Raw genomic sequence first — 22610 nt, 5'->3', positions numbered from 1 at the left:
ATGCATCACTGCATAAATTCATCCAACACCGGCCTCAAATCCAACACTACACAATTCTACACAAGGATCTACACACAGGTCTACACCATTAAAGTCAGGAACTCGGTACTGGGTATAGATCCAGCACTGATGGGATTTTCACCCTGTAGCCGTTGTTAACCCTGCATAAACAGATGCAAAACCAGATGTGTAGGCTATGCTAATTAAGCAGTGCTGGCCCTGATGCAACCATCCTGTTGCTAACAGGTGATCATTCAGCAGGGCAGAAGTTTATTAAACACGGTCATGTGTTCATTCAATACTGCATCCATTTAACACTGTGGCTTTAAGCATGGTGTTTATGTAGCTCTGCTAAAGAATGAATTCGACTGAATGAGCCGGTGATAAACGATCAGAGCTAAATTTGATCTGACCCTTTAGAGTATTATTATTATTATTATATTACAGCCTGATAATCTGTTATTAATAAGCATGTTATAATAACTACATATAAAATGTTCATTCAGTCCAGAAAGTCCATGTGTGTCATTTATTTTTTATCTCATGATCCCAGGATAACAAACCTTGTTTTCTTGTTTTCCTATAGATATGTTTAATATATGTACATACACACATTTTATTATGGTATTTCATGTTATAAACGTATAACTACATATATTACATATATCCTGAGGATACATGTATGTTATAATAATATATCACCTGCAGGTAACATATATGGGAAAACAATTACTGATACAGGGGCAGATATGTCATATATTACATTTTCGTGTGGGTAAATATAACATTATTATTATTAAATGACATTTAGCATTATAGCTCGGTATTAATGAGTGATGTTTGCTGTATAATCACTGCACACCCTCGATGTTTTCATGATGTTTATCTAAAAGCGCAGAGGCGCAGGTGCATGTGCGCACTTTGTGCATGATGCGCTATAAGCTCATGGAAAGGTTAAAGAGGCGAGGAATAAAAGAGCAGCAGAGTCCGCGCAATCAATAGCACAAGAAAAGAAAAGTAAAGTTTAAAACGAGCCTGAAGAGAAACACTGGGGCTGTAGAGAGAAAAATAAAATAAAACAAAACCAAACAAAAAAGGGGGGCAGAGCCGCGTCTCGAGGTGTGGGTGGGGCCGACAAGAAAGGACTACATTATGCAGTTCATTTAGTTAACAAGTGAAATAAAGGGGAAGCGTGCAGTGTGAATGCTCTGAGAAAAGCCACAAAACCCTATTGAGAGAGAGAGAGAGAGAGAGAGAGAGAGAGAGAGAGAGATGCACGAGCTCGAACTTATTTAAGAGCTCAGCCTTGTTCTGCACCACCACTCCGCTCCACGGCTTTTGCGCACAGCGCGCACGGAACCCAACAGCGCAACTTCTGCACCCAAAAACTTCCCTGTTTTTACTGTCCCGCTCCAGCCGACCCTCCCGAACCAACCATGCCCCGCTCGTTTCTGGTGGACTCTTTGATTTTGCGGGAATCGAACGAGAAGGGTGGTGAGAACACCCCACCTCCGTTGCTCCCGTACGCCGTGCACCCGCAACACGCGCTGCACGGACTCACCGCGGCGTCCTGTCACGCGCGCAAGGCGGGTCTGCTGTGCTTCTGCCCGCTGTGCATGGCGGCCGCGGCGTCCCAGCATCTCCACCCGCCTCCACCGGCGCTCCCGCTGCTCAAAGCGGCCGCCGTAGCCGCCTCGTTCCCGGCCTTCGGCTCGCAGTGCTGCCCGTCCCTCCCGCGCCAACACTCGCCCCCCGGCGGCCTGAACCTGAGCCACGGGGCCGGAGCCGCGCTCTACCAGAGCGCCTACCAGGTCAGCGACCCGCGCCACTTCCACTGCATGTCCATCGGTGAGTCCGAGTCTGTTTCTGGATCTAAATACTGAAAACAGCAGCATAATTCATATGTTTATTTATTTCTGCAGAGTTAGACAAACTTATTTAAAGTTCTGTAACTTGTGATGAGATAAAAACATTTAATTTTTACATGTTTTTTGCTGTTAGTTTGGAATGATTTAGGTCCAAAATATTTCTGCTAATCCTAATAATCCCAAATCATTTTATTTTAAACTGCAAAATATTTTACTGCAGCTTGATTACATTCATTTAACTTTGCATGAGCACTTGGTGACATTTCGACAGTGACTTACATCTGATATGATATGAGCAAAATAGGTTTAGGGCCTTGTTCTAGAGTCCAGCGTGGGGACTAGAAATGAATAAGATTTGGGAAAAAATAGAAAAGAAAAATAGGACAATTCAAAATTCAACCAATTGTAGTAATTACAATCATCGTTACGTAATTATTTTGTACAACTGTGGAACCCACTTGGGTTTTTCTAAAGTATTGTTGATGTTGATGTGGCAGAGAAGTGAAAATCATTTCCTCCTGTAAAAAACAACTTTTAAATAGTTTAGCATGATTGGTGAGGGAAAAAAAACTGCCTAAATAATTATTGCAACCAACCGAGTCCCTCTACAGTTTCAGACTGAACAGTTCTCTAGAGATTCTTTGGATGGTTTCTGGTCTAATAACATCCAAACAAGTTCTTCAGTTTGTTCTGCATCATTTTTATTCACCGTGCACATTCCTGCTTCATTCTACAGACTAAAAACTCTAGATATTGTCGATAAGATCCCGTTTATTGACCCCCGAATGTTCTTCTTCACCTCCACAGAGAACAGCAACAGCCAGCTTCAGAGCAGCAAGCGGATGCGCACGGCGTTCACCAGCATGCAGCTCCTGGAGCTGGAGCGCGAGTTCACCTCCAACATGTACCTGTCCAGGCTGCGGCGGATAGAGATCGCCACCTACCTCAACCTGTCTGAGAAACAGGTCAAGATCTGGTTCCAGAACCGCCGGGTCAAGCACAAGAAAGAGGGCAAAGGGGGCTCGCACCGCTCGGGCTCGCTGCACTGCAAGTGCTCGTCGGCGAGGTGCTCCGAGGAGGAGGACGACGCGCCCATGTCGCCCTCGTCATCGGGGAAGGAGGACGCAGATCTCTCCGTCAGCCCCTGAACTCTTACGGAGACCGGGGATCTCTCGGCACCCCTCCTGAACGCTTCAGGTCCCACTCGATCATGGAGTGCGAGGGGTTCGATGGGCCTTCATGAAACCACGAACCAGATTCTGATGGGCCAAATTCCTGCTGCACTGAGCTGAATTCTGTTCTGCTAGACAGAGACATCCAGCATGTTGGAAACATTTACGCTTCAATGTTGTTTGGTTTTGTTATAGAAATCTGTTTAGCTTAGCTTTCCAAATCTTCCTCCCTAACAAGTCCAGACAGTACCAGACATCATGATGTCATCATTTTTAGGATTCACTCCCATCGGTCACCTACATTTTAACTATAACGAGCAGAATCATCGAGCTGAGACTGAAGGAATGGACACTGGCTGAGAATCTGTTTTAGATGTCAGGAGAAGTGTTGGTGAGAGATTCCACACCTGAAACAGGTGAACGCTGGACTGTACCTGTGTGTACATCATCTGTAAATACGACACAGAAAGAGAAAGAGGTTTATATGGAATAATCAGGGGTGCGTGAGCGTGACCCGCTGTACCGCTGTATAAATGTGTACATGATGTATAAATGTAGTTTTTTTCTTAAAGCATCTTCTGTATCACCAAAAGATTTTGATATTTGTACTATAAGCAGATAATGAAACTAGTCTGTGCTCTATTTTTTTTGTAAATTTACACCTAATAGTTTGATGCAAAATGAGAACGGACTTCGTTTCTGTCACGACCCGTCGTATATGTTCAGTGTAATGAGAATATTTATTTATTTAAAATGTTATAAATAAAAAATATTTCTTACTAGTCAACAAGTGTTTGTCTCAGTGCTTCACTAAACTAAATCTTACACACACAAACACACAGAAAAAGAAAAACTAAGAAGTTTATAGGATTTCTCAAGAATTAATTAATAATAAAAAAACAGATCAGAACAGGAAACTTGCTGGAAGGTTTTGGGATCTTCTGCAGAACTGGTATGAATTTCTACACATTTATGATTCAGCCACGATCCGTCTGATTCAATAAATATATTCATAAAACAACAAGTAAAATCTCAAACCTCATTCAGGTTGATCTACAGGATCCACAAGATTCTTATTATAATTCTGCATCATTTGCATGATCATCAAACTGCCAACTTCAATCTACGGCTGTGAATCATTTATAAAAAGGACAGAAATAAAATACACTGATATAAATAAATAAAATAAATGTATAAACTGATTTATACGCCTGTCACATATTCAGAATTTCATAAATAATAAAATAATCTGTTGATTTCATCCAGCACATAAATATAATTAGTGTGGTTCATTTACAAAATACTGCAAAGTCTCACAGTTCAGAAATGACTTTGAATAAAATCAATTTTATTATTTTATTATTGATTTTATCTCAATACACAATTAGTTTTTTTTAATGAAGCTTTCTGAATGATCTGTTATAATAAAGTTATGCATTATAATGAAACCCGTCCTGCTTCAAACCGAGATGGAACACCACAATGATCAAATATTAATTTGCATTTACATTTCTAATCAATTCCTAATAAATGTGGTAACTGTTTTTAAGTGAGTGTTTTTCAGCTCTGTTGTTTACAAGTTACGTCGGTGTTTAACCCCATTTAAAAGCACAAACATCATGAGAACATTCATCACAGAAACACCAAACACTGTCGTTTCAGTAACGATACTGATCTTCATCATCATCATCATCATCATCATCATTATTATTATTATTATTATTATTATTATTATTATTATTATTATTTAGTGTTTATGTGAGACAGACTGAATCTCACCTGAATTACAGATATCAAAATGAATTCAGGATTCACACAGAGTGCATCATGTTCATCTGTGCATGATACAGAAAAAAACATTATAAGATAATAATAATAAAATATTATAATAACGACAATAATATAGTAATAATATAGTAATAATAATAAGGGCAGTGATAGCTCAGTGGTTAAGGTACTGGACTAGTAATCAAAAGATAGCCGGTTCAAGCCCCACCACCGCCAAGTTGCCACTGTTGGGCCCCTGAGCAAGGCCCTTAACCCTCAATTGCTCAAAATTGTGTTCAGTCATAACTGTAAGTCGCTTTGGATAAAAGCGTCTGCTAAATGCCAAAAATGTAAAATGTAAATGTAAAGAAAATAATAATAAAATATTATAATAATAATATCCTTTCAAAAATAAAAAAAACCCTGATGCACAATAACTTTATTATTATTTTTAGTGATTTAAATCCTTCTGATTGCTGGTTGGTATCTTATTTTAGTTTAGTAATGGGGCCAGTGATAGCTCAGTGGTTAAGGTCCTGGACTAGTAAACAGAAGGTTGCCGGTTCAAGCCCCGCCACCACCAAGTTGCCACTGTTGGGTCCCTGAGCAAGGCCCTTAACCCTCAATTGCTCATTGTGTAAGTCACTTTGGATAAAAGCGTCTGCCAAATGCTGAAAATGTAAATGTAAATGTAGTAATAATAACATAATAATAATAATAAAATATTATAATAGTGGCAATAATAATCGTAATAATATAGTAATAATAACATTATAAGATAATAATAATAATACAATATTATAATAATGATTTTAATAAAAATACCCTTTCAAAATAAAAAAAACCCTGATGCAGAATAACTTTATTGTTATTATCAGTGATTACTGATTAAGTCTTTTTGATTGCTGGTTGGTATCTTATTTTTTACAGTTTAGTAATAATCTTTATTCTGTTGGGTAACTATGATCTTTTAATGTTCTGCTTCTGTCTGAGCTGCAGAAACACACAGAGGATTTTATTCACTTATTTTACTGACTTTATTTAAAGAGAAACAATCACAGGTACAATTATTTATTATTTAATTATAAGATTCATTAGTTCATTAATTTTGCTATTAATATTAATATTAAGATTGTTAAGTGGAATCTAATTTAGCTCCGTTTATCCATTTGTATGTTTATCATAAATCACTGATAATAATAATAAAGTTATTGTGCATCAGGTTTAGTATTTCTGCATCATTAATTCTGAAAATGTATTATTACTATAATTATTATTATTATCTTGTAATGTTATTATTACTATATTATTACAATCATTATATTATTATTATAATCTGAAAAAATATTGAGGTTATTAATATTATAGTGTTTTTATTATAACAATTATTACATTACTATTATTATTATTTTGTGTGTTTGTGTTAATAAAGGGTGAAACACGCAGAAGTAAATAATATGAATAATTTTCTATTCACCTGTAAGAGACGTTTGTGAATCAGTGAACAGAACATTTACTCACAATCTTTTTAATTTGTGCTGTTTTACAGGCGACTTTTAAAACATTTAATAAAAATCTAAAGTACTGAAGAGATTCAGAGTCTGATTTAAAATTCTGTTTAATGTTTCTTTAACTATTTTTGTAGAAGTTTTGAACAGAAATAAAATTATTTTCCTGCTGCTGGAGACATTCTTAACATTATTTCTATACAGGTGAAATCTGATGAATATTTGGTATCATGCAGCAGAATATTTTATACGCCGTTTATCTTCATAAAATACATAAATTACTAACTAAAATAACCCCCCCCCCCACACACACACACACACACACATAAATAATATATATGTAAATAATAAATAACAGTACTCAGAGGTACTTTTGCTCAATGTTGGTCCCCTCAATGTACTTTCTTACTCAACTTTTGTACTTTTAGTGTGTATAATTATTAATGAAAAGTCATTTATTACACTATAAACTTATTAGAAGTAAAATCAAGCACCGACTCCCACAGTAGCACCACCCAACATCAAAGGTACAAATGTAGTATTTCAGTTTTTGTGTTTTTACACTTTATAAAATTATAAAAGCTGAACGTTTTGGATTAGAACCACAGAGGAACCTTTACCTGATGGTCGGTTCTTTAACCATTTGTTTATGGAGCCCTGAGGAACCAGCATGGTTCTTCTACACCATCAAAAACCTCGCTGGCACCTTTATTTTAAATCTCAGGATCACAAGGTGCCCAGGTAAAACCCAGACAACACTGGGAAAATGTTACTGTAAAATTACACAATACTGGTGCAGCGCATCAATCTTCCATGTAAACGTAACAACAAATAAATCAAATTCTAAATATTATTTATGCAAATAAAGAACATTAAGTGTTTAGTGCAATTGGTACCTGGTTCCATTCTAATATAACTCAAAGATCTCTTAAAACGTGTAGTGATCGTACTGAAGGTGAAGGAGCTTTTCTAAGGTTTGCAGAACCCTAGTCAGTACAACTGGTTCCATCATCCACAAGTGGAAAGTTCATAGAGTCACAAATCGTCCTTTGACAGGAACATCAGGATTCACAAACTCTCAGACTGATAATAATGAAGATGATAGAAGGAAGAAACCAGCAGTCACAGAAAAGAGCTGCAGAACGACCTGAAAGTAGCAGGAACAACAGTAAACAATCAGCAACGAACTGCACCACAATCATCTGGTCAGATGAAGCAAAAACAGAAACTCTGGTGATGATTTTGCTCGTCTTGTTTACAGAAAGAAGATCCAGAGGACGCCAAACCCACAGTGAAGTACGGTGGTGGGAGCGTCATGATATGGTGACATTACACATCACCAAAAGATGATGTCTGAAGGTTCAAAGGTCACACTCACTCAACAGGTTTCCGGCTTTGCCCCAACATTCCAGTTTCACGTTATCTTTTCATATCATTATGTACAGTAGATGGCAAAACACCTCCATTATTTGTACTGATTGACGATTCTCTCAAAAAGTTTGGAACCCAGTGGTGAGCCACGACCCATTTTTACTTGAGGTGATCCTCTTTTATACCCGATCATGATTCCCTCACCTGTTACAAACCGGAACCTTCCAAATATTCTATCAACTTTTGACTCCAACTTTTTTGAGTTGTGTTGGAGGCATCAAATTCTCATATTCTCATTCGTATATGTCATGTTCATGCTTCTACCAAGGCTTTAGCCTGGTCATGGTCACTGTGGGTCAATTTTTCCAGAATCACTGGGCGCAAGGCAGTAACATGCATGCACCGGACCAGACACCAATCCATTCGGGGACCTCGGTCACCCTCCCCTCACACACACAGCAAATCATGTCTGTATGTAGACGCCCAACCGGCCGATAGCATTGGTGGGGATTTGAACCCTGGATCCAAGCTGTAATGGGCAGCACAGTTTACCGCAGTGCCACCCAAGTGCCCGATTATTTATATTTATGAAACACAATGAAGTGAATCTATTCCTATCAGGTAAATAAAGATTCTACAGAATTTACAAATCACTTTTCTGAAATGTTATTAATTTGTGGTGTCCAAATACTTTATGTTGCTCCTAATTTGCTTTGTTTTTGTGCAGAGCTACATTTTACTTGTTATATTTATTTAGTCCTGTGCAAAAGTTTGTGCACCCAGAACAGATCCCATATTGTTTTCTAAGTGAAAAACACATTTAATAAATAAATCAAAATAAAACGAGGTGTTTTTCTGTCTTTTGCTTGGCACTGATGTTACAGATGTTGCATGAAACTTCAGGTTCATTCCTGATGTTTAATCACTTGAGCACTTGAGGTTTGTTCCCTGTTAAATCAACAACACATAAATCCTAATCAGGGGTGTGCAAACTTTTTCAAAAGGATGTGGATAAAAAGAGAAAAAGCTTTATGAGTGTAAATAAAAAGTGATTTTATTATATTTTAGGTATTTTAGTGTCTAAATAACGTGCGTGTGGATTTCTGACCTGCATTACCCAAGCTTTCCATTTCCAAAATCCATCCATAATAAACTTAATATATAGAATGTATTGATTTTATAGGTGGTGTTTATTCATAAATAAGAAACATAAAGCACTGTGTGCAGGATATTATCTTCTTCCACCTGCATCTAACTGAAACACGGGGAACAATGGAGGGATTTTGGTGCGTCCTCAGCGGTTTAGACCCAATTTATATAAGAGTCAAGTGTTTACCAGGAGAAAAATAGAGCTCGCCAGAGTCTTAAGCATCTTTAACTGCATTAAGACTCTTAAATGATCTCTATATCCTCTCTGTCTCCTCACAACAAGCACCGATAACAATCAGGGTCCGGCGGTCCGGAGCAGGAGCGCCGCGCCGCTGCCTTTATTTCCCCCAGGGACGCGGGATTATCCGGGCTGTAAAAGCACCAGCGCGCTTCATAAATGCATGAGGACGATCATAATGCGCAAATGAATAATATATAGCAGCCAGTGAATGCCTAGATTAATCAACTGTGATATTTAAATGTGTTTTTTGTAAGAATAAGGAGCGAAGCTCAAGCGCCCGAGTGCGCAACTGGTGAGACTCATGCGCGCTTTTTATTTTTATTTATCTTTTTATTATCTTATTCAATATTTATTTCTGAGTGTCACAGTGATATGTGGTTTGTTTTATCTCATATGATGTAAAATTCCATAATGTCATGAAATGATATGATAAAAAATGAATAGAATTAAAGTTTAAAATCGGAATTAATTTTGTCTTTTCGGTGACGGTTTTGTTTGCGAGGAATTAAATTTGACTCCAGCGCGACTAAAGCAAAACACACAGACTAAATGAACTGAAGAACACAGAATTATCCAAAACAGTAGGTTTTATTTTTCAGGAATAATCCAGCATTTAAAAGTGCTTAATTAATTAATAAAGGAAGAAGAATTGTGCGCGCATTTTGGAGCGCTTGTTGAAACGCGCCCCGTGGAGCGAAGCCTCGTTCATTATATAGCTTTAAAACTTTATTTAATTTATTGAAATGGGATTTAAACGGTATTTACTCGTCTGGCAATTTATCATCGGCCCTCGGTGACAACAATGAGCCCACTGAGGACGTTTAGGAGCTAAATTATTCCAGTTATTGTGCCGCTGGGCATGCTGCTGGGGCCGCTCCTTGTAAACTGCTTTATTTCTTCACTTAAACATTTTAACCAAACTTCCAATATTTGCATTTGTTAAGATATGGGATAAGACCATTTTGTTAATTGCTCTATAGAGTCCCGTTTTGCTCCGTGCGCCCTTTTATGCGCTCAACAGCCCCCGGCTCTGCGCCCTGCAAAGCCAAGGTTGGAGGGAGGGAGCACCGGGGGGAAGCTTAATATAAGCCTGCTGCACAAAATGCTCAATTTATTTATTCTTAATTTCGCCCCAGATCAATTCATTGAAGCCAAAAGAAGGGGCTACAGTGTAGTTTCTATGAGAAGAAAGGCGAATTGTTGACGTGACCCTCGAGTCAACAGGGCTCCCATCCAGCAGACTCGGTCCTCGCCTTTTCTTTCCAACTACATTTTTCCATTTACGGCTTTTCTAAGACTCGTCTCTTATCTATCGGATTTAAAAGAGCAGCTTGTAACAAATCAGTCTGCCCGATTTACAAGAGCATTAAAAGGAAAGAAAAGAAAAGAGGCAGGGCCCGTCAGTACCTGAGTCTGGTAGACGGTGCAGCTGATGCGATGGGGTTTTGAAAATGGCGCACGAAACAAAATACTTGAATCCTGGTAGAAAAAAGGAGCCTTTGTGGGTTCCTTTAGAAATCAAGCAATTCTGCATGACAAAGGACAATTAATAAGCCGTCTTTTCACGACCAGCAGCTGGTTTCCCTGTCAAGGAAAGTAAGTTGGGGGAGAAAGAGAAAAAAATAATTCAGGCTGAATGCGCGCAAAAAGGCCCCTTTACGCGCGGAGCAGCTACCCAAGGTGACCCATTTGGCACAGTGAAAATAAGCGGGCCGAGGCAATAGCGAGGGAACTGTCAAAAACATTTAAGCTGGAATATCTTGAAATTGCAAATCCCTTTATGTGGAGGGACGCTGTCCGTGTGGGTCGGGCGCACAATGGAGCCGGTTGAAGTTGGAGAGGCTTTTTTGGAGACGCACACGTGGCCTCTCAATGAGAGCCGCCTGCAACTCGCGTGGCAGCTCGAATTATGCAGAGTCTCGACCTGTTTAAACTTGATTTTATTTTACATTTACAAATAAAACAGCATATTAAACACTGAAGGTTTGTTCTGTATTTAATAAATCTAAACTTTTAAACTCGCGTTTGAGTGAAGTGGAGAAGTTTGCGCATGATTTAAACTTTAGATTCTCCTGATATGAAAACTAAACTAACAACTAAAGGTTGATCTGTGTTTAAATAAAATGCATTATTTGCTATTTCATTATTATTAAATAAAGTGAATATAATTAATAAATAAGAATGAGAGAAATGTTGGTTGCTGATATGGACCTGCGCGCTCACTCCTCTCGTTTATGAACCTACATAAATATACACAAATATGAAAACTATCTAAATATAAACCCTACACAAATACAGAACGCAAATATCAGCTCCTTAAGTCTAATTTAATTTAATTTTAAAATTAAATAAACATCTATTAAGTACACTACAAGTGCATTCATATTTTGCAACACCAAAACAAAAAGCATGAAGCTGTGACAGCCCACTTTCCTAAAGAAAACCTTCTCTAAATTGGAATCTCTTTGATTTAAAATCTAAACTTGTGCAAAAAGCCTCAAGTTCAGAACGTGGAGAAGGTTTTTAATTCCTAATGAGCCACCGTGACGCGTTCCTCATACAAGTGTCCACATTTAAAAAACCACTAGCACCGCGCACTAAGTGGATGAAAGTGTTAAAGGAGAGCTCGGGTACGAGGTGGGTTTTGTACTAATAAACAGGATTTGGTCACGGATTGGCACAATCGCTTTCTAAGCCCGTTTTTTAGCGGTGGGAAACCAGTTCGAGAGCGCAGCTCCACCGCCGCTCAATCACATCCACTTTCCATCTCAGTAAGTCAGGAGAGGAACAGAGGAACAGAGGAACCTCCTTTCAGCGCCGATTGTGGAGACGCAACCAGTCAGGAAATCCATCCCGACAGGGTGCGGCCATCGATCATGACCTTGTGTGCAAGAAAAAAGTGCATTTCCACCCCCAGCTACTGCACAACCAGCAAACCACCAGCAAACCACCAGCACACCCAGCAGCAGCACTGGAGCTCTGGAGCTCTGAAGATCAGGAGGTTCATCTCATGGAATTATTTAATGCTAAAACAGATATAATTATCTAATGCAGTGTGACTGCAAGTGAGCTGAGACATTTAGACATATTCAGTGCCCTAAATATGCAAGTTTACCCTGGAATAAACATCCTGTAGCAGAATCAGTACCCCAGGTACAGCCTGATATACAGTAGTTCTAATATTATAATACTCTACATAACTCTAAATCCATAATCCAACCAAACAGAATTAATGCTTTTTTATTGAATGTTTTAGGGTACCTGCATAATTCAACCACACAGACAAAATACAACCAATTAGGCGTTATTATCCAGAGTGCTGAGAATAAATCACTGTAATAACACAAGGACAAAATCTATTATTTATAAAATCTGCACTTATTTGCATAATTGTAGAAATAAAAATAATCTGGTATCATTATTTAACGACTTAAATCTACATCGTTTTACATCCATGATTATCAGGTGCATTGTGACTGCAGTGTGTAAACGACCTGCCAGTTATTAAGTGCTCCAAATAAGCAGATTTAGCCTGGAATAGTAATATGGATCCACAGGCCTATAGTGCATAACATCATTAAACTATAAGGGTTATAGGTCATAACTGTGTAGATTGTAAAATGAGTGGAATGTAACTAGTCTGAATTCTGTAAAACACTGTACTATACAGTACTGTACAGGTAATACAGTATAACACATTATAGTAATAATTAATATAAAATAGAACATTATATAGTGAAGCCTGGCATGATTATGGTATTATATAATTGTACAGTTAACCTGTCCTAAATATATTTAGTCCAACAGGGGCAATATAAAGTAGGGTATAATTCATAATAGTACAGTATAATACAGCACAGTACAGTATAGTAAAGTACAGTGTAGTATAGTATATGTAGTACAGTACAGTAAAGTATAGAAAATTCCAGGATAGTATAATACAGTATAGTGCGATGCAGTATAGTGTAGTAAAGTACTGTATAGTATAGTACAGTACAGTACAGTACAGTGTAGTATATAGTATAGTGTAGTAAAGTACTGTATAGTATAGTACAGTACAGTACAGTGTAGTATATAGTATAGTGTAGTAAAGTACTGTATAGTATAGTACAGTACAGTACAGTGTAGTATATAGTATAGTGTAGTAAAGTACTGTATAGTATAGTACAGTACAGTACAGTACAGTGTAGTATATAGTATAGTGTAGTAAAGTACTGTATAGTATAGTACAGTACAGTACAGTACAGTGTAGTATATAGTATAGTGTAGTAAAGTACTGTATAGTATAGTACAGTACAGTACAGTACAGTGTAGTATATAGTATAGTGTAGTAAAGTACTGTATAGTATAGTACAGTACAGTACAGTACAGTGTAGTATATAGTATAGTGTAGTAAAGTACTGTATAGTATAGTACAGTACAGTACAGTACAGTGTAGTATATAGTATAGTGTAGTAAAGTACTGTATAGTACAGTACAGTACAGTACAGTACAGTGTAGTATATAGTATAGTGTAGTAAAGTACTGTATGTTGGGCAGTGGTAGCTAAACGGTTAAAGCACTAGACTAGTAACCATAAGGTTGCTGGCTCAAGCCCCACCATCACCAAGTTGCAACTGAGCAAGGCCCTTAATCCTCAATTGCTCAATCCTCAAATTGTATTTAGTGACAATTGTTAGTTGCTTTGGATAAAAGCATCTGCTAAGTGCCACAAATGTAGTATAGTACATGTCATGTGTTCTAGTCTGTACTTTACTGCACTGTACTATATTAATCTCGACTAATCATGCAGGATGAGTATATATAGATCTGGTAAAGTCTGGTATGTGAACATACGCTGTGGCAATGCTTAAATACTGGAGGAAACAAAATAAAAAGTGTTTAGTTACCTTTGTGTAATATGTTTTGTTCAATTATCTGATTAAATAAAATGGCCAAAGGTATGTGGACACCTGACCATAAGCTTGTTGGACATCTCATTCCCAAACCCCCGTGATTTATTTGGAGCTGTCTACAGACGCCGTCACTTGGAGCATGCCTCTGGGAGCTTTTAAGTCAAATGAGCATTTGTAAGGTCAGACGCTGATGTCTAATATAAGATCGACATTCCAATTCCTCCCAAAGAGGTTCGGTTTGGTTGAGCTCGGGGTTCTGTGGGGGCCACTGAGGTTTCTCTACACCACGTCTTTGGGACTTGTTAGTATTTTGTATATTTAGTATGTTAATCCAATGATATAAAAACATGGTGTAATAATGTAATGATATAACGCCAAACTCACTGTGATTTAAATAACCTGTATAATAATGTGTATAATGATGATGATCCAGTGGCAGGTACAATTACAGTAATATTATCTATAAGTGCTTTTATGTGCCGCTATAAATCACACGTACAGTTTGCCAGCATTAAAGTTTAACTTTGTGTAATTATGATGAATCAAATATGCAGATTTATCCTGGCATCAACACCCAGTTCCACAAACATGCAGGTGGCGTAATTATCTAACGCAAAGCACTCTGGGAGTAAATCACAGCAATAATCATGGGATAAAATGATTTTAGGAATAAAATGAGGGCAGAATCGATGCGTCCTGTCTTTTAGCTCAATGTCAGGTCTGATGGCCACGTGGAAGAGCACCGAGCAGCGAGAGAGAGAGAGAGAGAGAGAGAGAGAGAGAGAGAGAGAGAGAGTGTGAATGAACCTGCGAGTGTTAACTTCATCCCTGAGATGAATCCTGACAGTGAAGGTTTGGGTCAGTACCCAATGCCTGAGCCGTGCCCGTCCTGAATCCCCCTTTTTCTGACTGATACTTTTAACACACTTAAACAATTCGTATCACCTCTGAACCCTCGGCGCCATTGAAGTCTTTCTGAAGTGATCACGCGCGCTTGGCTGATGTTAAATAGGCCGCCATCACATTTCAATATGGGAATTAGTCATGAGATCACTGCCGAGATGCCTAAACCGCTGGCCTCTTTTCACCATTCAGCCCGCCGAATTCATTATTCTGAGTTTAGTCTGAGGTGTTAGGGCCAAACCGCAGCCCTTTTAACGGCGTGTCATAACCAGGAACCGCTCGGTGTAAGGACGTCATTCAGAGGATCTTTAGCCACTAATACACCCGAATAGTTTTAATAAAATCAATCAATCAATCGCAGTGCAGCTGGAAGAGTGGGTGTCGCAGTTTGTAAGCAGTTTTTGCATGTTCTCCTCACATGTGCATGGATTTCCTCCAGGTACTCCAGTTTCCTCCAACCTACCACATGCGGAAGGTGGACTGGCACCTCTTAATTCCCCACTTATATTAGCAAAGAAAGCAATTTTTCACACCACATGTTTTAGCTGATGGACAACATTTGGGATAATAGGGAATGAGTACGTTTAATTTAAGGGTGGTCTAAAGACTTGGGGGCCAATTCGGGCCCCTGGAGCTTTTAGACTTACCTTACAGAATTACCCTCATCGCTGTGTAAGTTACATTATACTTGCAAATGTGCAAGTGACATAATATCTTTATTCAGCACCACCATACAGGTTTAGTGTAGCATCACTAGGCAATGCCACATGGTATATGGGCATGGTGGCGTAGCTGGTAATGTGGGCGCAGGCTTCAAACCCACTGTGACACTGATCAGGATGAAGTGGCTACTTAAGATGAATGAATAAATAATAATATTGTCACTTGTACACGTACACATTTGTATATGCACACACAGAGACACATTTAATCTGGCATAACTGTACTGTATATTCAGAGGAATTGCGCCACCTATTGGTAACCACATGCGTGGACTTACAACAACTCAGCCCAACACAACCTACTACAATTCAGCCCAGCAAAACACAGCCCATCACAACCTAAAAAACTATGCCCGAAACAACAGTGCCCAAAAAACCTACAGCTCAGTCCAACACAACTCAATCCAACACAACTCAGCCCATCACAACCTAATACAGCTCAGATATTGCCATTCCTCAGCATAGTTAATGGGCAACGAAATGCACATAGTCCAACACAACCTACACCTAACACAGCTAAGCCCAACAAAACTCAACCCATCACACAGCTCAACACAACCTATAACTCAGCCCAACATTACTTAAAACAACTTCATCTAGAACAACCACTCCAACTCAGCCCTACACTGCACAGCCCAACTTAATATCTCAGGCCAACACAACATAATCACAACCTGATCTGAATTCCATGTACATGTATATTATAACATCCTCATTAACGATGCCATTATTTCACATCTAATAAAGAAGATAATTAATGACTTACCTGTAGAGCCGCTTTGACCTGTCACATTACCGCCGATCCTGCAGAGCTGAGACTGGGGCAGTAGCGCCATCTGCTGGAACACAAAACATTTACATATTGATTATATTACATTTTTAAGGTTTATTGATTAAAATATAAATAATATAAAGAAGGGGATTTAAACGCTACAGTGTCCAGTCACCCCCGTAAATCAGCTAAATTTAACAGGCATTTTCTTGTCTGTTTGTGAATGCTACTGTATTTACTGCATTTACCCTAAAATGTTTAATTAACTGTAAAAAAAAATTCTAAGTTCTTTAACACAGCTGGCCTTCTTCCAAACATGAATGTAAACATTAGCTAGTTAGCAACCTTAACGTTAGCACCTAGGCAAGTTAGCACTAGCAAACCATTTACAAATAAATGCAAAAATAATGTTTATTCATATCAGTTTCTCATTTTCCTGTTTCTTTTTGTGGTTTTCAGCACCTGCCAGATACATAAGATTTATCAGCTTATTTTGTTTATTTGAAGGGCTGACCTCCCCAGTTAGCAGATCTAAATCCAGTTACAAGATCTAAATCCAGTGGCCTCCCCAGTTACCAGATCTAAATCCAGTTACCAGATCTAAATCCAGTCAGCAGATCTAAATCCAGTGGCCTCCCCAGTTAGCAGATCTAAATCCAGTTACAAGATCTAAATCCAGTGACCTACCCAGTTACCAGATCTAAACCAGTCAGCAGATCTAAATCCAGTGGCCTCTCCAGTTAGCAGATCTAAATCCAGTTACCAGTTCTAAATCCAGTCAGCAGATCTAAATCCAGTCAGCAGATCTAAATCTAGTTAGCAGATCTAAATCCAGTTACCAATTCTAAATCCAGTCAGCAGATCTAAATCCAGTTAGCAGATCTAAATCCAGTTACCAATTCTAAATCCAGTGAGCAGATCTAAATCCAGTCAGCAGATCTAAATCCAGTGACCTCCCAGTTAGCAGATCTGAATCTAGTCAGCAGATCTAAATCCAGTGGCCTCCCCAGTTACAAGATCTAAATCCAGTGAGCAGATCTAAATCCAGTGAGCAGATCTAAATCCAGTCAGCAGATCTAAATCCAGTGACCTCCCCAGTTACCAGATCTAAATCTAACAGAACATAAGATTCCCGGTGGCATAAGAGTGCATCTAACAAATCTGCACCAATTAGACATAAATACAATTACTACATGAATTAAACTTAAGGAAACTTAAGGAATATTTCCGACACCTTGTGGAGCCCTGGCCACAAATAATTGAGGCTGTTTTGAGAATAATGGGGGGTTAACCTGGAATGATGTTCCACTGGGTGCATAAAGCCTCTCATTGCTAAAATGTTAGCACGGTAAATAAAAACTCAATCGACTCTGACTGTTCGATTCACTTAGCTGTGTCGGTTGAAGAATCGATTCGGTGAATTGAATCGTGATGATGCTCTGCCAGTGCCAAGTGTAACAGACGGAGTGGACCACAGGCGGGGTGAGTCCGAGCTGCTGCCCTCCCGCACATTTCATTTATTTATACATTATTTTCTTTATATTTTATCACATTTTAAAGATTCGTGTCTGTGGTTTGTGGTTGGTTTGATGCGCATGCGTGTGCACGTCGTGATCTGTTGCTATAAAGATGCTGTTTATTGTTTATGTGCGTTTTGTGATGTGAGATTTGTGCGTCATCACAGTGTGTGTGTGTGTGTGTGTGTGTGTGTGTGTTTTGATTTTCATGCACTAAAATTTGCATGCATTCATGCATTCCATCTTGCGCCTTTTTCATTGAAGATCAAAGATATTACGCGGTGTCGGCGTGTAATCAAAAGTGGGCATGAAGGGCACAGTGTGTGTGTGTGTGTGTGTGTGTGTATCCTGGTCACTTCGAAACACTGGGTGCAGGGCAGTAATCCACCCTGGACACAGTGCCAATCCATTACAGGGCAACAAAATCATACATTCATTTCATTATTCATACACCTGCACCTGTGGGGCATTTAGAGCAGGCCAACAGTCAACCCACCTTCTGCATTTTTGAGACGGGAAGGAAAACCCACTCAGACACAGAAAGGATAGTAACCGGAGACAAAGATCGAACCCGTGCTGCTGTACTGCTGCTGGGCCACTCTTTTTCTTAGTAAATACCCCAAAATGAAAAAAAAGTGGTGGAGTTGCACAGAGAGCTGTATGGCGTATGGAGATGCGTATGCCAGCAGAGGGAGCAGTAAAGGGGGAGTCCTTTCCATCCTCCCTTCCTCAGGCAAAGCTAATGGTGCCTGTTGGACACCAGGCCAGGTCGAGAGCACCGCCTGGGATTCAACTCGAGGGCTTAAGATCTTCAGCAGCTGTGCTGCTGTACCATGATGCTACCACCAGCATATTTAATAGTGGGGTGGATTTACGTCGATTCTGATTTAAAGTGCATTCAAATTTTGTAAACTTTTGCTTTTTTCTTATGATCTATAGACGCTGTTTCCTAAATGAACTGTAACTGGACTGCTCCCTTGTTCCCAGCAGTCCTCGTTGCGGTCGTCGTGCAGCTCAGTACCACTCAGTGCCGATGGCGAACCGAGGGCCGAGCTACGGCCTGAGCCGGGAGGTGCAGGAGAAGATCGAGCAGAAGTACAACTCTGAACTGGAGGCCAGACTGGTGGACTGGATCATAGCGCAGTGTGGAGACGACCTGCCACGCCCAGACCCCGGCAGACAAAACTTCCAGAAGTGGCTCATGGACGGCACGGTGAGAACGGACAAGGTTTTGTTGTGTGAAGATAAAATTAAGGGCAGCACTCGACCCTGATTCAGAACGATCCGCAGGAGCAGCTTTTATTTGTACGCTGAGTTAAAAGTGGTGACTGAGTGATTTAGAACCATTTTCATTTCCTTTTTTTTTGTTCCTCTGTAGATTCTGTGTCGTCTGATTAACAGTTTGTACCCGAGCGACCTGCAGCCCATCAAGAAGATTCCAGAAACCAGGATGGTCTTCAAGCAGATGGAGAAGATTTCTCAGTTCCTCGAGGCTGCAGAAGTTTACGGAGTCACCAGAGGAGACATCTTCCAAACCGTCGACCTGTGGGAAGGTTAAAACACACACACACAGACACACACACAGACATATACACACACAGACATATACACCCACATACACACACACACAGACACAAATATACAAATGTACACACAAACACACACAAAACCACCACAATTACACAAATGCGTACACACACAAACACACAGGCATTTACACAAATACACACATTACTACACACACACACACACACAGACACATATATGTATGTAACCATACACACAAATACACAAACCCACACACATGCATATACACAAATACACAAACACACACACATGCATATACACAAATACACAAACACACACACATGCATATACACAAATACACAAACACACACACATGCATATACACAAATACACAAACACACACACATGCATATACACAAATACACAAACACACACACATGCATATACACAAATACACAAACACACACATGCATATACACAAATACACAAACACACATACATGCATATACACAAATACACACATAACTACACACAAATACACAAACACACACAGACATATACACAAATAAACACATAACCTCACACACACACAACCACACATATGCCAACAATTACACTCACACACACAAAACCACACTTACACAATTACACACACAAGTAAACACACAACCACACGCTAAAACCCACCCACACACACACACAACATAAACACACACAACAGTTACACACATGAAACCATACACACACCAACAATTACACACATACAAAACCACACACACACAAACACACACATAAAACCACACTTGCAATAACATGAATCATTCAGTGGTGTATAAACGGCCTCTTAATCGCATATTAATCAATCAAAGTATGAATATGACTACAGCTACTGACCTCTGAATCAATACAGGCTCGTCTGACCGCATTCATTACAAAGTACATGGAACAGTGGTCTCTCACCAGAGTCAGGAAAAAAAACTAAACTGTCACCCAGTACTGAGAGGAAAAATACTGTTTCATACATGGTTCATGGTTTGTGGTGGGAAAAAAACCCTCCATCTACAGGCTCATCAGGACATCAGTGCATTTTTGGACAGACCTCAAAATTCTCCACATGCAGAGCTGGTTGAACGTAGTGTTTATTATAAAAAGTTGTGTTGTTTTGTTGTAGGGAAGGACATGGCTGCGGTCCAGAGGACGCTCATGGCTCTCGGAAGTGAAGCTCTCACCAAGGATGATGGTTATTACCGTGGCAACAAGGACTGGTTCCACAGGTATTAAGCCTTCCTGTGCTGGATGAGGTCCAGTCCACACAAATACTCACACAGTCCTCAGTTTGACTGATAAATTCTCTTTAATCTGTTAAATTCAAAGCTTTAGAAGAAACACCACATGGACGTCTTTATTTTATAAATGTTTGTAAATTGCTGCCACGTTTGTATCTACAGGAAAGTTAAAGGACAGCGGAGGGAGTTCTCAGAGGAGCAACTGCGCCAGGGTCGCGCCCTGATAGGCCTGCAGATGGGCAGCAACCGCGGTGCGTCTCAGGCGGGCATGACCAGCTACGGCATGCCACGCCAGATAATGCGCTACGACTCGCCCCGTCACAACGGAGAACCGGGCTCGCCCTAAAAACACACTCACGATGCTACGATCCCAATTTACACCAGACTAACATCTTCTACAGATCTTTTCTTTACTCCAAAATACTCACAAAATTCACTTTTCCATTCCTAAAATTCCAGAGCTGAGTCGATGTGAGTGTGTATGAAGAGCTTTAAGCTTCCAGGCTGCATGTTACTGACAATCAACTCAAAAAGAATGTCGGCTTCCTAAACTACTCGTATCTGAGACAAAATACTTTTATATTATCATGCTGTAACATCAGAGGGGAAGGTCAGCGTCATGACCCTCTACGCCCCCGTAATGAGCCTGAGAAAATCTAAAAATGATTTTATTTTTGAGCAGTTCTAATTTTATCGAATCATAATTTGACAATCAACATTCAACCAAACAAACGTAAATGTAAGTGAACAAATCCTTCACACCCGCCTATTCAATCTGTGTTGGAACGTGAAGCCATAAATTAAAGACGCCTATTTGTCTCCCTCTGTTGTTGCTAAAAAGAATGAATAATAAGAAGAAGAACCTTTATTGTCATATACTGTACGTCTCTCCAAAAAAGATAAAAGAAAATTTATATGACGTATTCGACAATTTACATGTTCTAGCCTACAGGCTACAATAAAGCATTTAGTTTGAGAACGAGCTTAGTCTAATCTCCGGAGGTCAGTCTGACTCCTAATTACAGGCTGTATTTTATGCTGACAGTGTTGGATTTTAAGGTGGGAGTCGGTGACAAACTAAAAACGTCTGTGGGTTTCATTATTCTAGGATGGGACGTGACCTTATTACAGAACTTATAGCTAAAAGAAAAATACACAATTGCCAAACACTTACCCGAGTCTGTAAATCTTATAAACCGCTTCAGTGTGTTAAATTCAGTCAGTTATTCACTACTAGTAGCCACAGAAACACAATTTTGCACTTTTGATGAACGTCCACACGTGTATTTATATCAGTATTTATATTTTTAGTATCTTCTGTCTTAGACGTGTTGTATTGATTGACGGCTCTCATATTTACGAGCCCTGTGCACATCAGGCGTGGTCAGACTAAAACTAGAGAATTGTGAGCTGAACTGTGGTTCAGCTTGTAAATAAGCAGCGATTAATGAATTCATTTTATTTTTGTAGATTCATTAATGCATGCGTAAACAGAATTAAATCAGTATATTTCTGGGTTGACAGACCTGGTTTGTGTTTTTGCTGTATTAGTTGTACCTGAAGCAGAACGTCTTCTGACCCCAGTAGTTGGTGAAATTGATTAAAGCAGACAATCCCGATAAATCGTCATTATTCTTCTAGTTTGTCTCAGAGGTAAATTTATTTATTTTACTAGTGATTCCCGTGTTAAAACCAGTTACCTGTTGTAGATGGGATGTACAGTGTAGCACAGCAATACATAAAAAATCTGCACTTATTACTGCTTCACATTATTATGCAGGTTCGAATGCTCGTTGTCTTTTTTTGAGAATGTATTTAAATGCAAAAGAATAAAAGTACTGAAATTTCACTGAGTGTGTGACATTAATTTACTCCCTTAATATTAAGCCAAATAACCAAAAATAGTCAATCT

The 22610-nt window shown here is 39.2% G+C and overlaps 2 protein-coding genes across 3 annotated transcripts; both read left to right on the top strand.

The window, feature by feature from the left end:
* Nucleotides 1–1436: 1436 nt before the first annotated feature.
* Nucleotides 1437–3016, top strand: gsx1 (GS homeobox 1). Its single transcript, XM_062989053.1, has 2 exons — nucleotides 1437–1848; nucleotides 2676–3016. The coding sequence occupies exons 1-2, from the start codon at nucleotides 1437–1439 to the stop codon at nucleotides 3014–3016; spliced, it is 753 nt and encodes a 250-aa protein (XP_062845123.1).
* A 14822-nt stretch (nucleotides 3017–17838) lies between these two features.
* tagln3a (transgelin 3a) lies at nucleotides 17839–22547 on the top strand. 2 transcript variants are annotated; one of them, XM_062988577.1, is made up of 5 exons: nucleotides 17839–17850; nucleotides 18876–19098; nucleotides 19264–19438; nucleotides 20584–20686; nucleotides 20861–22547. In XM_062988577.1, exons 2-5 carry the CDS (start codon nucleotides 18919–18921, stop codon nucleotides 21042–21044), a joined length of 642 nt encoding a protein of 213 aa, XP_062844647.1. In that variant the 5' UTR covers nucleotides 17839–17850; nucleotides 18876–18918; the 3' UTR covers nucleotides 21045–22547. The 2 variants fall into 2 exon arrangements, with proteins under 2 accessions (XP_062844647.1, XP_062844646.1); XM_062988576.1 differs by having other exon boundaries at nucleotides 17845–17850; nucleotides 18873–19098.
* The last annotated feature ends 63 nt before the right edge of the window (nucleotides 22548–22610 follow it).

Source organism: Trichomycterus rosablanca, chromosome 26, assembly GCF_030014385.1.
Source record: "Trichomycterus rosablanca isolate fTriRos1 chromosome 26, fTriRos1.hap1, whole genome shotgun sequence".
In the NCBI taxonomy this organism is placed as follows: domain Eukaryota; kingdom Metazoa; phylum Chordata; class Actinopteri; order Siluriformes; family Trichomycteridae; genus Trichomycterus; species Trichomycterus rosablanca.
Note: the sequence above shows the minus strand (reverse complement) of the source record. Positions and strands in the feature narration are given on the sequence as shown.

Bases quoted from the DNA above. Each gene is read 5' to 3' on its own strand.
- gsx1 (XM_062989053.1), top strand. From the start codon at position 1,437: ATGCCCCGCTCGTTTCTGGTGGACTCTTTGATTTTGCGGGAATCGAAC. The intron at 1,849-2,675 runs GTGAGTCCGAGT...TCACCTCCACAG, and splicing joins CTTCCACTGCATGTCCATCG to AGAACAGCAACAGCCAGCTT.
- tagln3a (XM_062988577.1), top strand. From the start codon at position 18,919: ATGGCGAACCGAGGGCCGAGCTACGGCCTGAGCCGGGAGGTGCAGGAG. The intron at 19,099-19,263 runs GTGAGAACGGAC...GTTCCTCTGTAG, and splicing joins AGTGGCTCATGGACGGCACG to ATTCTGTGTCGTCTGATTAA. The intron at 20,687-20,860 runs GTATTAAGCCTT...TTGTATCTACAG, and splicing joins AACAAGGACTGGTTCCACAG to GAAAGTTAAAGGACAGCGGA.